At 40.9% G+C, this 17524-nt stretch overlaps 1 protein-coding gene across 10 annotated transcripts in view; it reads right to left on the reverse strand.

Annotated features, from left to right (window-relative positions):
- Nucleotides 1-16594, reverse strand: part of EPB41L5 (erythrocyte membrane protein band 4.1 like 5) — a 143082-nt gene extending 126488 nt beyond the window's left edge. For all 10 annotated transcript variants that reach the window (XR_010746590.1, XM_066344841.1, XM_066344840.1 and 7 more), the window contains exons 1-2: nt 16443-16594; nt 7862-8049 (exon numbers count right to left, since the gene is read on the reverse strand). Coding sequence is in view for 9 of the 10 variants with exons in the window: in XM_066344841.1 (XP_066200938.1) it covers nt 7862-8041 (180 nt within the window). In the remaining variant the exon portion in view is untranslated. The remainder of the gene's footprint in view (nt 1-7861; nt 8050-16442) is intronic.
- Between the last annotated feature and the right edge of the window lie 930 nt (nt 16595-17524).

The raw sequence follows: 17524 nt of genomic DNA on the forward strand, positions 1-17524 counted from the left end.
TAAAACAAGGAATGCATACCAGTTTTTTGCCTCCTTGGTTAAATCTATTACTAAGTATTTTCTCCTTGACACTACTATAAATTAATTTTCTTAATTTCAGTTTCAAATTGTTCATTGCTAGTATACAGAAGTACAATTGATTTATATTGATTTTGTATCCTGAAATATTGCTAGATTTGTTTATTAGCTCTACTATTTTTGTATACGGCATCTTTAGGGTTTTTTACTTATAAGATCATGTTATCTCAGAGATAATTTTGCTTCTTTCCTTAGAATTTGGATGCCTATAATTTCTTTTTCTGCCTGATTTGCTTTGGCTAGAACTCCCAGTACTATGCTGAATAGGAGTAGTAAAGGCATGCAACCTTGTCTTATTCTTTATCTTAGGGGAAAACAAACTTCTGCCCTTATTTTCCATTTTGTAACTTTTTATGCTTCCAATTGTAGTTTTTTCCTCCTATAAGAGAAGTGTCAATATATGATCTTCAAACTCACTAATTTGTTCTTTATATTAATTCATATTAATTTTATCACACTGACTATTTTCTTTATACTTTTCATACCTAATTTTTTTCATTTGGTCCTTTTAAGTTTTCATTCTTGTTTCTTATTTCTAGTATCTTCTCTTATCTTTTAGAAACTTTCCATTTTTTCCCATCTGGCTTTGCATCTAGTACTATCTGTAATAGTTTGATGATGTTTTTTGTTATTTGATTTTTAAAATGTTTGTTCTCACCGATCTCCTTATTACAGCCATAGTCATTGGGAATGAGTTACTTTCTGGAGACTACATGTAACAAAGGAAAGAGCTCAATTCACATCTGCATCAGCTCCCTTCAACTCTTGAGAAATTGGGGATAGAGGGCAGTCGTAGGGAGGAGAGCCCCAAGAACCGAAAAAATGCAGTTAATCATTTCAGTCACTCATCAACTCCACAGGTCAGTGATTCATTCCTACTACCAAAGGGAAATAAAAAATGTATACTCCTTTCATTATAATTCACTTTTCCTAAGAGTTTGGTGAAAGAGGAGTAGGGAATTTGAGTAAGGAAATTTTCGGGGTCAGGAATTTTAGAGGTAGGGTACTTTAGCCACACTCTCATGATTTATATTTGAGAACACTTGCCCCCACTGTGTAAGCCACTGCTACCATACCACTCAGTCAGCGGCAAATAACAGTTATCAAGACAACAATGGGGGTAAGGATCAAGACCTGATCAGATGGTCATCCCCCTCCCCAGTTCTAATTCCACAGCCCTACTAACCTACGGCTGCCACCACTACCACACCTCTCCACCTGTCTGTGTGTGCACACACACACTCCAGTACCAAGACCCTCTTCCTGGGGCTTCCTAATTATTCTTTTTATTTCTTAGATTTTATTATCTTTCCTTCAGGGGTTATTCTTAGGAAAGAAAGCCAGCACCTGCCTTATTCCAAGAGAAGTAAGTTCAGTGACTAAAGCAAAGTGAACAAGAGAAAAAAGGTCAACAATGTGACAGCAGCAAAAGACCATGAAATCTTAACCCACATGGGCAAATAACATAAGCTAATTTAGTATTTGAACATTTTTGTTCTCCTAATATGATGAAAAAGAGAAATATGGACTAATGAAGGGAAGAGACAGACCACCATTACTGGAAGCGACAAAAGAAACTTTGTCCCAGGTTGACCCTCTATCCACTGCACCACCACTGATGAGGCTTTCTTATTCATTTAAAACTTAGAGCCCTGGCCGGTTGGCTCAGCGGTAGAGCGTCGACCTAGCGTGCGGAGGACCCGGGTTCGATTCCCGGCCAGGGCACATAGGAGAAGCGCCCATTTGCTTCTCCACCCCTCCGCTGCGCTTTCCTCTCTGTCTCTCTCTTCCCCTCCCGCAGCCAAGGCTCCATTGGAGCAAAGATGGCCCCGGCGCTGGGCATGGCTCTGTGGCCCCTGCCTCAGGCGCTAGAGTGGCTCTGGTCGCAATATGGCGACACCCAGGATGGGCAGAGCATCGCCCCCTGGGAGGCAGAGCACCGCCCCTGGTGGGCGTGCCGGGTGGATCCCGGTCGGGCGCATGCGGGAGTCTGTCTGACTGTCTCTCCCTGTTTCAGAAAAACAGGGAGAAAATGAAAAAAACTTCAGAAAAATGAAAAAAAACAAAACAAAAAAACTTAGGGGATACAGAGTTTTAAAAGACCAGCTATTTACTAAACAATACTAAACTCATAAATTAAGCAGTTACTGTGGCATTTCCAAAGAGAAAGTTTTATAATCATAAATTTCTACCTGAAGCCTAATGCCTTGCCAAAATACATTAACACTGTATTAGTTCTTTAAAAAAGAGAGAGCTCTGGCTGGGTGGCTCAGTGGATATAGCATGCACCTGGTATGCCAGAGATTGTGGGTTCAACTCCTGGTCAGGGCATGTACGAGAAACAACCAGTGAGTGTGCAACTAAATGGAACTAAGTAAAATGAGTTGATGCTTATCTCTCAAATCAATGGAAAAATTAAAGTTATAACTTAAATTAAAAAAAAGAAAGTAGAAGGTATTTAAATCCCTCCCCCAATTTTGAGACAAAAGGAGAGCAGAAAGAAGAAAATGACCATTACTACCTGTACATATTAATTTGAAGTCCACAGATTTAAATTACTCTATTTAACCACAGCTTATTCCTTACATATTACCTGAGCATCATCTTACTTCCATGCTGGCTTGCAACAATCACCGTGACTCTAATTCTAATAGGAATTAAGTATGTGCTTCCTTCCATTTCCAAAATCAATTCTAAATCTTTTTTAGAATCATACTAGACTAGTTGAGACACTAAATAAGAGAAAGGCAAGAACTTTTCTTCTCAGAAATTAATATTCCTCTGGTCTATTTTTCTCTTCAGTAAAGCAGTTTAGCTGGCAATCCAATGCTCATTTTATAACATCTAGAGTTAGTTTACTAACTCTAGGGCTTCACCTGCAAAGCTGAAAAGATAATTGTTCTAGTTCCACAAAAAGTCAAATCAAAAACTTGGCTTTTTCACAGCAATTGTCTGCATGAGAGGTCAGCTTGCATTTCTGGCCTTGTTCAAGCACCACATACAGTCCAGCGGTTCTCAACCTGTGGGTCGTGACCCCGGCTGGGGTTGAGCGACCAAAACACAGGGGTCGCCTAAAGCCATACACCCTCCTAAGCATACCAAGCACAGGAAGCCGTTCCAAACCAGTCACTATTTGTTCCACTACTTTAAAGCCTACTGCTATTTCTCCTCCACAATACACTGCCTTTTTAAAAAGCCCCTACAAATTCTATTTGCCAAGTATCAGCCTCTCCATCAACAATCCTGAGACTTCATACTTCAAACATTAGGTAACAAGAAACTTCTTTCCAGTCTCTTATACAGCAATCTCAAGCTTTTCACTACATATCTGGTGAGAGTTTAACAGAATAGTACACAACAATCTTAAGACACTTATCAAATAAGAAATAAATATGAAAACTATCCTTAAAACATATCACATACTGGAACGTCAGACAAACCCTCAAGAAGCCCTTACTGGAAGAAAATTTAAATGCCTTAAAGTCTTCTTAAATAAAAAAACCTTTAAGAAATCCTGTGTCTTTAATTTTATACTACATTATTTTAAAAAGGTACATACTTAGTACATTCTAAATTACTCAATAAGCATGAAATTCATTTAATAAAACTATCCAATTCCTTTATCTCTGTGAGTTTATGGCCTTCCAGAGCTTATCCAACTAACAGAGCTTATGCAACAACCAGGGTATCACCTCCCACAAACACTTTTTTTAAAATTGCATTTTGGGTAAATGAGTGTTTACTAAAAAGAGTTTGTGGAGCATGACCAGGCAGTGGTACAGTGGACAGAGTCAGACTGGGATGCAGAAGGCCCAGGTTCGAAACCTCAAGGTCGCAGCCTTAAGCGTGGGCTCACCAGCTTGAGCGTGGGATTATAGACATGACCCCCTGCTCGCTGGCTTGAGCCCAAAGGTCGCTGGCTTGAAGCCCAAGGTTGCAGGCCTGAACCTAAAGTTGCTGGCTTGAGCAAGGGGTCATTCACTCCACTGGAGCTCCCTTCCCCCAGGCTGGTCAAGGCACATATGAGAAAGTAATCACTGAACAACTAAGGTGCTACAACGAAGAGCTGATGCTTCTCATCTCTCTCCCTTCCTGCCTGTCTTTCCCTTTCTCTGTCACTATCACACACACACACTCAAGAATTTGTGGGAAGGAAAGATACTGTGAAACATCCTATGATGCTCACATCAAATAACACATTTTATAACTTGGTTATGTAAATTTTTTTTTAACTTTTTTTTTTCAGGGACAGAGAGAGAGAGAGAGAGAGTCAGAGAGAGGGATAGACAGGGACAGACAGGAACGGAGAGTGATGAGAAGCATCAATCATCAGTTTTTCATTGCGACACCTTAGTTGTTCATTGATTGCTTTCTCATATGTGCCTTGACCGTGGCCCTTCAGCAGACTGAGTAACCCCTTGCTCAAGCCAGAGACCTTGGGTCCAAGCTGGTGAGCTTTGCTCAAACCAGATGAGCCCGCACTCAAGCTGGCGACCTCGGGGTCTCGAACCTGGGTCTTCTGCATCCCAGTCCAACACTCTATCCACTGCGCCACCACCTGGTCAGGCTATGTAAATCTTTTAATGCAGAACAAAGACATGAGAAACAGATTTGGCAGTAAAGAAACACCTCTAAGGAGTAAGGAATAAGTTAGCACCTTTCAAATATATTGGGACTGTTTCACACTATAAGTTAGGATTATTCATAACAGTAAAAACTCTACTCATGCTAACCAGGTGGTAGCACAGTGGAGAGAGTGTCAACTTGAAATGTTGAGGACCCAGGTTCGAAACCCCGAGGTCACCGGCTTGAGCACTGGCTCATATGGCTTAAGGGCGGGCTCACCAGTTTGAGTGCAGGGTTGCCAGCCTGAGCATGGGATCAAAAACATGACCCCATGGTCACTGGCTTAAACCCAAGGTTACTAGCTTAAGCAGGGGGTCACTGGCTCAACTGACCCCCACCCCAGGATCAAAGCTCATATGAGAAAGCAGTCAATGAACAACTAAAGTGCCACAATGACAAGTTGATGCCTATCATCTCTCTCCCTTCCTGTCTCTCTCTCTCTCACTAAAACAACAAAAAACTTCTACCCAAAACTTGAATATAATTACAACACACTGTCTTGAAATAAAGATCACACTGGGCCCTGGACGACTGGCTCAGTGGTAGAATGTCAGCCCAAGTGTATGGCCATCTTGGGTTCAATTCCTGGTCAGGGCACACAGGAGAAGAGACCATCTGCTTCCCCACCCTTCTCCTTGTCCCTTCTCTTTCTCTCCCTCTCCTCCTCCTGCAGCCATGGCTCGGTTGGAGCAAGTTGGCCCCAGGTGCTAAGGATAGCTCCATGGCCTCACCTCCGGTGCTAAAACAGAGCAGTTGCTGAGCAACAGCCCCAATTGGGCAGAGCATAGCCTGTAGGGGGCTTACTGGGTGGATCCCAGTCAGGATGCATGAGGGAGTCTGTCTCTCTGCATCCACCTCAAGCAAAAAATTTTGGGAGCAAAGAGATAGGCAGTCAGAGCTGAGCTATGGAAGGAAAATCCTTTTCCTCACTTCGTTAAAATTTTTGCAAGCAGGAACAGAACGGAGAACCCAGAAATAAACCCACAGATCTATGGACAACTGATATTTGACAAAGGCAGTAAGGGCATACAATGAAATAAAGACAGCCTCTTCAACAAATGGTGTTGGGAAAATTGGACAGCAACCTGCAAAAAAATGAAACTAGACCACCAACTTACACCATTCACAAAAATAAACTCAAAATGGATAAAAGACTTAAATGTAAGGCGTGAAACCATAAGCATCTTAGAAGAAAACATAGGCAGTAAGCTCTCCGACATCTCTCGCAGCGATAGATTTGTTGATTTATCTCCACAGGCAAGTGAAATAAAAGACAGGATAAACAAATGGGACTATAGCAAACTAAAAAGCTTTTGCACAGCCAAAGGCAATAAAAACAGAATAAAAAGACAAACTACACAATGGGAGAACATATTTGACAGTATATCTGATAAGGGGTTAGTAACCAAAATTTATAAAGAACTTGTAAATCTCAACACCAAAAAGACAAACAATCCAATCAAAAAATGGGCAAAAGAAATGAATACACACTTCTCCAAAGAGGACATACAGATGGCCAATAGGCATATGAAAAAATGTTCAACATCGCTAATCATTAGAGAAATGCAAATTAAAACCACAATGAGATATCACCTCACACCAGTCAGAATGGCGCTCATCAACAAAACAACACAGAATAAGTGCTGGCGAGGATGTGGAGAAAAGGGAACCCTCCTGCACTGCTGGTGGGAATGCAGACTGGTGCAGCCACTGTGGAAACCAGTATGGAGATTTCTCAAAAAATTGAAAATCGAAATGCCTTTTGACCTAGCCATCCCACTTTTAGGAATATACCCCAAGAACACTATAGAACGGTTCCAGAAGGAGAAATGCACCCCCATGTTTATAGCAGTATTGTTCACAATAGCGAAGATCTGGAAACAACCCAAGTGTCCGTCAGAAGACAAGTGGATTAAAAAGTTTTGGTACATATATACTATGGAATACTACTCAGCCATAAGAAATGATGACATCGGATCATTTACAATAACATGAATGAACCTTGATAACATTATACGGAGTGAAATAAGTAAATCAGAAAAAACTAAGAACTATATGAACCCATGCATAGATGGGACATAAAAATGAGACTCAGAGACATGGACAAGAGTGTGATGGTAACATGGGGTGAGGTGGAGGGGTGGGGAGGGGGCGAGGAAGGAGAGGCAGGGAGTAGGGGGAGGGTAGAGGCACAAAGAAAACCAGATAGAAGGTGACAGAAGACAATTTGACTTTGTGTGAGGGGTATGCAGCATAATCAAAAGTCAAAATAATCTGGAGATGTTTTCTCGGAACATATGTACCCTGATTTATCAATGTCACTGCATTAAAATTAATAAAAATTAAATTAAAAAAAATTTTTCAAGCATACCAATCTATGGAGGAAGCATTTGTGTTTTGGGGGTTTTTTTTGTGGCAGAGACAGAGAGAGTCAAAGAGAGGGACAGATAGGGACAGACAGACATGAAAGGAGAGAGATGAGAAACATCAATTCTTCGTTGCAGCTCCTTACTTGTTCATTGATTGATTTCTCATATGTGCCTTGATGGGTGGGGGCTACAGCAGACCAAGTAACCCTTTGCTCGAGCCAGTGACCTTGGGCTCAAGCTGGTGAGCCTTGCTCAAACCAGATGAGCCCGCACTCAAACTGGCGACCTCGGGGTCTGGAACCTGGGTCCTCCACATCCCAGTCCGATGCTCTGTCCACTGCGTCACGAACTGGTCAGGCGGAAGTATTTGTTTTAAAGAAAGTAAGGAATGTTTTGAAAACTGCAGAAAAGTATAGAGAAATAAAAGTCTTACTGTATACATGTAAGAATCATTCTGGTTCCCAAAAAATCTCACTGCTTTAATAATTGCTCGACAAGTATTGTGAGGAATCCACCAGAGCACACTATATACTGCCATTGCAAAGAACATACACACAAATGACTCGCACCAACAACTGCCTTATCATTTAGGTGTTTAGTAATGATCATTAACTCCAGAGAAATACTATCATGCCAGGATCCTAAGATTACCTGATTCATGTATCTGCATGTTACAGTGACTGACCCATACTAAATTATACCTTTTCCCTCAGTAAGATATCAAGTAGAAAGCTCAAATGAAGAAAGTGATTGCATATAGAATTTAAAGGCCAGCAAGACCTACATACCGGCAAGTCCACACTAACATCAGTACCATCCAGAAGGGACACCCGACACGTGATGATAGACTTAGCATCTCCAGCAGCAGGAATGTGTGTGGCAGCTCGTTGAGCTTCTCGAAGTCGTTCCTTCTCAGCATGTTTACGGATTGACCGACGCCCAAGCGTCCTGCGGAAGAAGCTCAGCATTTTTGTCACTATAAAATAGGAGAGAAAAAGATATCAGAAGATTCTCAAATTTGCAGTTAGAAAAATGGTGTTATTTAGTCAAGTCCTATTGATATTAATAGAAATGTTATTTAAAAGGGTTCCTGGTTCAATTAAATTTGAAAAAATAATTTAACTGGCTATTTCAAAGTTTTTAAAGATTCTATTTATATAAACTATGGTATACAGCATTTCTGAACTTAGTAGACTATTTTATAAGGTAAATACTAAATACTGACCTAACCATAACTAGATAGATAGATATTCACAACTATAACTGAATGATGGTATAATAGAGGTCATCAGGTCTTTGGCTCAATAAATTATATGTACAATAGCCATATATCCCCACAAACTTTAGGAGATGATGCCATACACTAAGGTATCCTCTGATGACAATAATCCTAAGAAGTTCCATTTCTCTTCTGAGCTTTCATGATAAAAATACAAAAATAATCACCTATTTCAACTAAAATACAAAAATATTTCAAATATAAATTTTTGTCAATTATATTACTTACAGATTTTAAATTGCTACTTAATAGACATAATTCTTTATAACATCAAATTATTGTTACTTTGTTCCTTATATCTATCATATTAAGGACATTAAGGTTAGTCAAAATAAATAAAATGGGTATTAGTAATTTAAAAAATATAGCACAAATAAAATGAAAAGACCAAAGAAATTACCTTGCTAACCTAGTATTTGGATTTATAAAACTAGGAGTTTATACTTTAAGTACATATAACTAAGCCAACAAACAAAAAAGACAGTTATCCATTTCAGAGAAACTAAGAAGTTACACAGAAAAGAGAAAGTAAACACAGTATATACTACATGACTCAGCTAGTAGTTTAGTCATAATACTATAAATACTAAAAACTGACCTAGCAATAATTAGATAGATACCTATAACTATAACTGAATGAGGGTATAATAGAGGTAGATGTGGACAGAGAGCTAATCCTTCATCTTGCCTAGTATGAATTCAACAGATAATCCCTAAAATTAAAAAATCAAACTAGCGCCTGACCAGGCGGTGGCGCAATATATAGAGTGTCGGACTGGGATGCAGAGGACCCAGGTTCGAGACCTCGAGCTCGCCAGCTTGAGCGCAGGCTCATCTGGCTTGAGCAAAAAAAAAAAAGCTCACCAGCTTGGACCCAAGGTCGCTGGCTCGAGCAAGGGGTCACTTAGTCGGCTGAAGGCCCGCGGTCAAGGCACATATGAGAAAGCAATCAATGAACAACTGAGGTGTCGCAACGAAAAACTGATGATTGATGCTTCTCATCTCTCTGTTCCTGTCTGTCTGTCCCTATCTATTCCTCTCTCTCTGTAAAAATAAATAAATAAATAAAAAATAAATAAACAAATAATCAAACTAGCAATAAGAGCATGCTATTTAGCCTGACCAGACAGTGGCACAGTGGATAGAGCATCGGACTGGGATGTGGAAGACCCAGGTTCAAGACCCCGAGGTCGCCAGCTTGAGCGCGGGCTCATCTTGTTTGAGTAAAAGCTCACCAGCTTGAGCCCAAGGTCACTGGCTCCAGCAAGGGGTTACTCGGTCTGCTGAAGGCCCGCAGTCAAGGCACATATGAGAAAGCAATCAATGAACAACTAAGGTGTTGCAACACACAAGGAAAAACTATGATTGATGCTTCTCATCCCTCTGCGTTCCTGTCTGTCCCTGTCTATCCCTCTCTCTGACTCTCTGTCTCCGTAAAAAAAAAAGAGCATGCTATTTAAAATGTGACGGTGGTTGCCTTGAGGAAGAAACAAATTCAGAAGAGTGCTGATTTTTGAAAAGAAGCCTTCCCACTAGATGAGTCTTGGATAAATAAATACCATCACATTAAAAAAAAAAAAAGTATCTAGGTCCTGGCCAGGCAGCTCAGTTGGTTAGAGCAGTGGTCCCCAACCTTTTCTGGGCCACGGACCGGTTTAATGTCAGAAAATATTTTCATGGACCGGCCTTTAGGGTGGGACGGATAAATGTATTACATGACCAAGACAAGCATCAAGAGTGAGTCTTAGATGGATGTAACAGAGGGAATCTGGTCATTTTTAAAAAATAAAACATCATCAGACTTAAATATAAATAAAACAGAAATAATGTAAGTTATTTATTCTTTCTCTGCGGACCAGAAACAAATGGCCCACAGACCAGTACCGGTCTGTGGCCCAGGGGTTGGGGACCACTGGGTTAGAGCATCCTGATTCGTTAAGGTTGCAGTTCAATCCCTGGTCAGGGCACAGTTCAATCCCTGGTCAGGGCACATGCAAAAATCAACCAATGATTCTCACTTTCTAAAATCAACAAAAACAACAAAACAAAACCAAAAAAGTACACGTAGACTGGAAAAGCCATGGTACTTATGACTTGTATGTTCATCTGCTTAGATCCCACAGAAATAACTAAAATTTTAGATAGCTTTCAAGTTTACAAAGCATTCACATATAACATCTGGCTCCAGTCTCTCTCTCCAGGGTTTCTTTCAGGTACTGCTGCTCCCTTTGCACCTTGCCATCCAGTCTCATTTCAGCTGCCCATGGAAGTTAATACTTGTGATCCTAGACTTCTATCAGAGATTCTCCTTATTCCAATTAACTCAACAACTCCACCTATTATCTTCCCCAAGAAAGAGTTCTGAATCCTGAAAATATTTAACTACTTCACTAATCAGATTTCAATTATTTATTTGTATGCCTGTCTCCTTTACTGAAAGCTCCTTGAGGAAATAATTTCTACTTTGACTAGCTAGCCACCCAGTACATTTTATCATCAAGTACAACAAATGAAATGTTTAGTAAATAATCTCACTTGGTCCTCAGAAAAACTCCCCAAAGCACTGTCTTATTTTCATGCGTAAAATAAGGGCCCATTATTTAGTGAATAATGAAGACGGGCTCAAACTCTAATTTCTACTCCAAATCTTGGTCTCTCTTTCTACTACATCATAGAATCACTCATGTAAAACTCTAACTTTAGAAATAAGAAATTATCAAAAACAATAGCTAAAAAGAAGCTGAATGAAAATACAAAGTATTCATGATGACTTTATTTTTCAAAAAATTAATTCAGCTTATTCAACAAATAGCAAGGTGGGGGAATAAAGAGGTCCAAAGGAAAGTATAAATTAAAAGAGACTTAAATACATATCAAACATTACAATCTATGGACTATTTTAGATCCTAATTCAAATAAAGTTTTTTTTTATATTGTCTAATGTTATCATTGGGGAAATTAGGTGAAAGATATATGAGAACTCTGTACTATTGTTTTAACTTCTACATAAGTCTAAAATTATTTCAAAATAAAAGTTTTAAGACACATTTTTGTTATATATAATTAACAAATCTTGCATAACCATTTGATCCTTTAAACTAGATGCATTTGTAAACATGATAAATATAAAAGCTGAATTATTAACATATATACCAACATATTAAAAATAACTCAATAACTATAAATTGAGGATTACATCCTCCTTCTACAAGTATGCATACTAAGTAATTATGTAAACCGGCAAAGTCATGACAGATGTCATTTGAACTTCCCAAGGATATAAATTATACACGGCACTCTTGAACACTGACCAGATTGTTTATGATCACCAAGGAATTACCATTTTTTATTAGTTAAAATAGTGGTATTAAAGATGTATTTTTTTTAAAGTCTTTATCTTTCTTTTAACCTCCAAAAATGTGTCCTCTTTAATATTAATGAGAATACAATACATAGTAGATACATAACTTAAATACATCTTAAATACATTGCTTTGATTTGGGTTTACATATTACATTTTTAATTCCTGCCAATGTTATTTCCAAGTTATACTCTCACCAGGAAAATGTGAAAAAGATACAAATGTATTTTCTGTGATTTTATGCCACAAACACCCTGTATAGTAGACCATTTAATATGAAACAATTGTACTGACATATCTTGTGCCATTTTCCCACTAGATAGAAATATATACAAACTTAATAACTTTTTTTGGCATAATCTGACTATATTTAAGAGTCTTTATCTCTTCAGGATATATACTGAAATATTTCTGGAAGAAATGATGTTATGTCAGGTACTTGCATTAAAATAATACAAGGAAAGGAGTTACCGTATTTTTCGCTCCATAAGACACACTTTTCCCCCCCAAAAGTGGAGGGAAAAATGCCTACATGTCTTATGGAGTGAAAAATACGGTATTTCATTAAATATTTAAGCACACCATTTGGTTCAATATTTTTTTTTATTTTCCTCCTTAAAATCCTAGGTGTGTCTTATAGTCAGATGCATCTTATGAATCAAAAAATACAGAAGTGGGAATAGAGCTGAAACAAATTGGCCAGATAACTGGTCCATAACTGTTGAAGCTGGATGATGGGTACATGGAGTTTTTATACTCTTCTGAATACTTCTGTCTATGTTGAACTTTTCCATAATAAAAAAGTTTTTTAAGAAAAAAAATATTCAAAATGCACTACAACTTTGAGGTTCCTAGAAAGCAAATGAATTATAAAATAAGTTTTCTGACTTTCACTTATCCTACACCAGCGGTTCTCAACTTGTGGGTTGGGACCCCAGCGGGGGTCGAACGACCAAAACACAGGGGTCGCCTAAAGCCATCCTACACCTTGAAAATAAAGACTCACTATACAGAATTACCCTGATAAGGAAAAAAACAGCTTTTTCCAGATTTAGAATTTTAATAACTATGTATTTTGAACTATAAAACCCTATATCACAAATAACAAGTTCTTTTTACAAAAATATGAAAGCAACTTACATAAAAATAAATTTCAGATGAACTAAAAATTTAAAGTGAAAGAAATGAATACTAGAAGGAAACAAATAGTGTATTTAAGGTAAAGGGCTTTCAAATTTTTTCTGCAGAAAGATATTTTCGAAGGACTAATATGCAACTTAATTTAGAACTATCACAAATCATTAAAATAAGCAACCCAACAGAAAAACAAATGGACAAGCTTTAAAGAAAAAAAGCTCTAAAAGGTGATATGGAATGAAAATATTAATTAAAAATATGTTCAACCTCATCATTAACCATGAAAATCCAAATTTAAAAAATAATATAATTAAGTGGTAGAGCGTCGGCCTGGCGTGCAGGAGTCCCGGGTTCGATTCCCAGCCAGGGCACACAGGAGAAGCGCCCATCTGCTTCTCCACCCCTCCCCCTCTCCTTCCTCTCTGTCTCTCTCTTCCTCTCCCGCACCCAAGGCTCCATTGGAACAAAGTTGGCCCCGGTGCTGAGGATGGCTCTGCGCCTCTGCCTCAGGTGCTAGAGTGGCTCTGGTTGCAGCAGAGCAACGCCCCGGTGGGCAGAGCATCGCCCCCTGGTGGGCGAGCCGGGTGGATCCTGGTGGGGCGCATGCGGGAGTCTGTCTGACTGCCTCCCTGTTTCCAACTTCAGAAAAATACAAAAAAAAAAAAAGATAATTGTCATTCAAAAGACTAAAGATAGTAAGTGTTGAAAAGAATATGGGAAAAATACACTGCTCTCTTTGGAGGAGAATTTGTAAACACTAACAAAATTTTTATGTGCATACCCTTCACTCAGCAATTTTACTTCTAGTAGGATATCCTAAAGAAATAGTCCCTCACATGCTTCAAATTGTGAAACAAGGATTTTTCAAGGCATAATTAACTTAAGAAAACATATGTCGCCTGACCAGGCAGTGGCGCAGTGGATAGAGCATCGGACTGGGATGCGGAAGGACCCAGGTTCGAGACCCCGAGGTCACCAGCTTGAGCACGGGCTCATCTGGCTTGAGAAAAAAAAAAAAAGCTCACCAGCTTGGACATAAGGTCGCTGGCTCGAGCAAGGGGTTACTCAGTCTGCTGAAGGCCCCCAGTCAAGGCACATATGAGAAAGCAACCAATGAACAACTAAGATGTCGCAACGAAAAACTGATGATTGATGCTTCTCATCTCTCTCCGTTCCTGTCTGTCTGTCCCTATCTATCCCTCTCTCTGACTCTCTGTCCCTGTAAAAAAATAAAATAAAATAAAGAAAAAAAATGCCTGACCTGTGGTGGCGCAGTGGATAAAGCGTCGACCTGGAAATGCTGAGGTCGCCGGTTCAAAACCCTGGGCTTGCCTGGTCAAGGCACATATGGGAGTTGATGCTTCCAGCTCCTCCCCCCTTCTCTCTCTCTGTCTCTCCCTCTCTGTCTCTCTCCTCTCTAAAAATAAATAAATAAAGTAAAAAAAAAAAAAAAATATTTTAAAAAAAAAAAAAAAAAAAAAAAGAAAGAAAGAAAGAAAGAAAATATATGTCCATTAACATGCAAGTTAAATTATGGTACATAAATGGCACAAGACACAGCTGTTCATAAAACACAGTTGGTCTTAGGCACAAACAAAATTTATAAGTGAAAAATTAAATCACTTCTGCTCAGTCCAAGAGTCTTTTTTTCTCCTTATCTGTCCCATTTTTCTGGAATGCTCTTTTCCACTTCTCTCACACTCCCCCACCCTCTTCTACTTCACATGGCTAATTTCAAGTTTCTGGCTGAAATGCCTTTCCCTCAGAAAAACAATCCTGACTCCTGAGTCTATATCAGGTGCTCCTTTTAGTACCCTTAGCCTTTTCTTTATAACCTTTAAAGAAACTATAATTAAACAACCAATTGTTCAATTACTTGTTTTACTGGGTAATTCTCCCACTGAAACACAAGGACAGAGACCTGCTCTGACTCTTTCATCAAGATGACCTAGCTAGCACAACATTATGCATATTAGGCACTTAATAAAGAACTTGTCGGACACAAATGATAACAGTGAAATTTTGGGATAGTTGGTTCTTATGTTTTGGGGTTTTTTTTAATACTAGTTTTTAATCTGTTGTTTCTAATGTTTCAGCAGTGAACCAGAAGGGTTTCCTTTACAATTGTAAAAGTGCAAATTGCCTTTACTACCTATATTGTGTTTTTATACATATCTAAAATTCAAAAGTATCATGAAATGTGTATACTTTCACATATGGCTGGTGGCCACAATCTTTGGCAAGCAATTGCTTTTCTTTTTAGGGTTTGTTTGTTTTTTAGAAAAAGACAAGAAGGGAGAAAAAGTGAACAGAGAGAGATGAAAAGCATCAAGTGGTAGTTGCTTCACTTTCGTTGTTCATTGATTGCTTCTCCTAAGGGCCTGGGGCAGGGGTGCTCAAGCCAGCGACCCTGCGTCCACGTCTACGATCCGATCCGGGCTCAAGGCGGACACCGGCCTTCCCCCTCTCCTCCCCCCTCGCTAAGTCCACGACCCCGGGGTTTGGAACTGGGGACCTCCAAGTTCCTGGTGGGCGCTCTATGGACTGTGCCACCACCAGTCAGGCAGCAATTGCTTCAAGTGCCATAAGGATATTAATATCTTTTGTCCAGTACAAGTAATCACAAAATATTTTCCTATAAGAGAATTGTTCATTTGTAAGAGAATTAATTCAACAGAAGTTACACTGTACGTACCATTTTTCTAATTAAGTTTACCCATAAAAAGACGAAAATCCTGCAAACTAGTTTATGTCCACAAATAATCCACTGTTAAGCAGGGCTGAACAACGTGTTACCTTAGAAATGGAGTTATAGGTAATTTCCCCCCCTAATTCTTAAAAAAAAAAAAAAAAAAGCTTTTGATATTAATCTAAAATGTCGAACAGTTTAAAAGACGGGTCTCTTGCTCTTAAGTAGCATTCACCAGACTGGAACCATAAAGGTAGTGACAAATATAATCCATGTTTACACGCCAAAGAAGCCATCATTAACTCGCCCCACGCCATGGGTGGGCGGAGGGCTAGGCCCGTTAGAGCCCGTCCTCCGTGGGAAGTTCCCACTGGGCACACACCTGCCTCCCACCGCGGCCAAGCAGCTGAAGTTTTGGTCAAACGCAACTGAGCTCCGCAGTCTACTCGGGTGTCTGTGCTAAGACCGTGACCAGCTGCAGGTGCGTTTCTCCCTCGGCCTGCCACAGCCTCCCGGCCAGCCGGCCGGCTAAGCCGCGCCCGCACGGGAAGGGCGCCCCGCCGCCGGGACTCCCGCGCGAGCTCGGCGGTCCCAGCACGCAGGACCCGGCGTCGCCCCGGGCGCTCCGTTCCGCTTCGCCGCGCCGGCCGCGCGGTATCGCCCGAAACTCGGCGGCCCGGCCCCATTGGCCGCCGCCGCCCCTCCCCTCGCGGCGGGTTTAGTTTCGCCGGCCAGGCGGGGAAGCTCCGGGCGGCCACAGGGTCCCGGGGTGGGACCGTAGCACCGGTCGCGAGCGCAGAGTCCCAGAGCGACGAAGAGGGGTCCCCGGGGTGTGAGGGGAGCGGAGCGTGGAGCTAGCCGGGCGCGGGCAGGGCGGCTGGGGCCGCAGGGCCTCGCGCTTACCTGGGCTGAGACGACGACGCAACCGCGACCGAGCGAAGCTAAGGAGGGGGCCGCCCCTCGGGAGATGCCAAGAAATGGCGGCCTGAGGCACGAGCCTCCACCGCCTTAATCCCCTGGAGGACCCTGACTAACCGCCGACCCGCCCTTTAAAGTCCTCCTAGGCTCCGCCCTCAGGGGGCGGGGCGGCGCGCGCCGCTCTTAAATGGGCGATGACACCGCCCCGGAAATTGCCCGGCTAGGCGAAACTTAGTTTAAAGGGGCGATAGTCGGCCCTCCCGATTTAGGACCTGCGCTGGGTCCCGGGGACCCCAGCTGGTTTAAAGAAGCGCTGCCGAAACCCAACTCTGGCCATTAGACCTCTGCCCCCATGGCGGGTGCAAGCCTGCCGCTACCCTCAAAAGTAGTGCTACCATAAGGCGGCTTCGCGGTGCTGCTAGATTCGTTCAAGAAATTACATAATTCATTTAGCAAATATTTACAGCCCCGCTGTTAAAGGAACCTTCATTATAGTAGAGAGACGCTGTACACATGCACATTTGATATGCTGATTAATAAGTATCATGAAGGAAAGTAAAGCAGCGAATGGGTAATAGGAGATTCCTATTTAAAATAGTGTGGTCAGGGAGATCCTCTGTGACAAGGAACCATTTCATCCATTCTCAGCCTACAGACAATTTATGGAAGTGCTTACTATGAATCAGGCTGTATTCTACACACTAGAGATGCAACGCGTAAAGAAGACAGATGAAAAGCTCTTGTGCAGCTTAAATGGTAGCAGGAGAGACAGAAAATAAATGAGATAAATTAGTTAAATTAAATATTATGCTAGGCATTGCTAAATAATAAAGAGAACATTCAAATCAGGGAAAGGGTTTAGGTAATGAGAGGTCGGTAATTTTTGATAGACTGGCTAGGTAGGTAAGGAGGAAGGTCTCAATCAGAAGGTAGTATTTGAATAAAAACCTAAAGGAGCCCTGGCCAGTTGGCTCAGTGGTAGAGCGTCGGCCTGGCGTGCAGGAGTCCCAGGTTCGATTCCCAGCCAGGGCACACAGAAGAAGCGCCCATCTGCTTCTCCACCCCTC

The sequence above is a fragment of the Saccopteryx leptura genome, chromosome 7, assembly GCF_036850995.1.
Source record: "Saccopteryx leptura isolate mSacLep1 chromosome 7, mSacLep1_pri_phased_curated, whole genome shotgun sequence".
Classification (NCBI taxonomy): domain Eukaryota; kingdom Metazoa; phylum Chordata; class Mammalia; order Chiroptera; family Emballonuridae; genus Saccopteryx; species Saccopteryx leptura.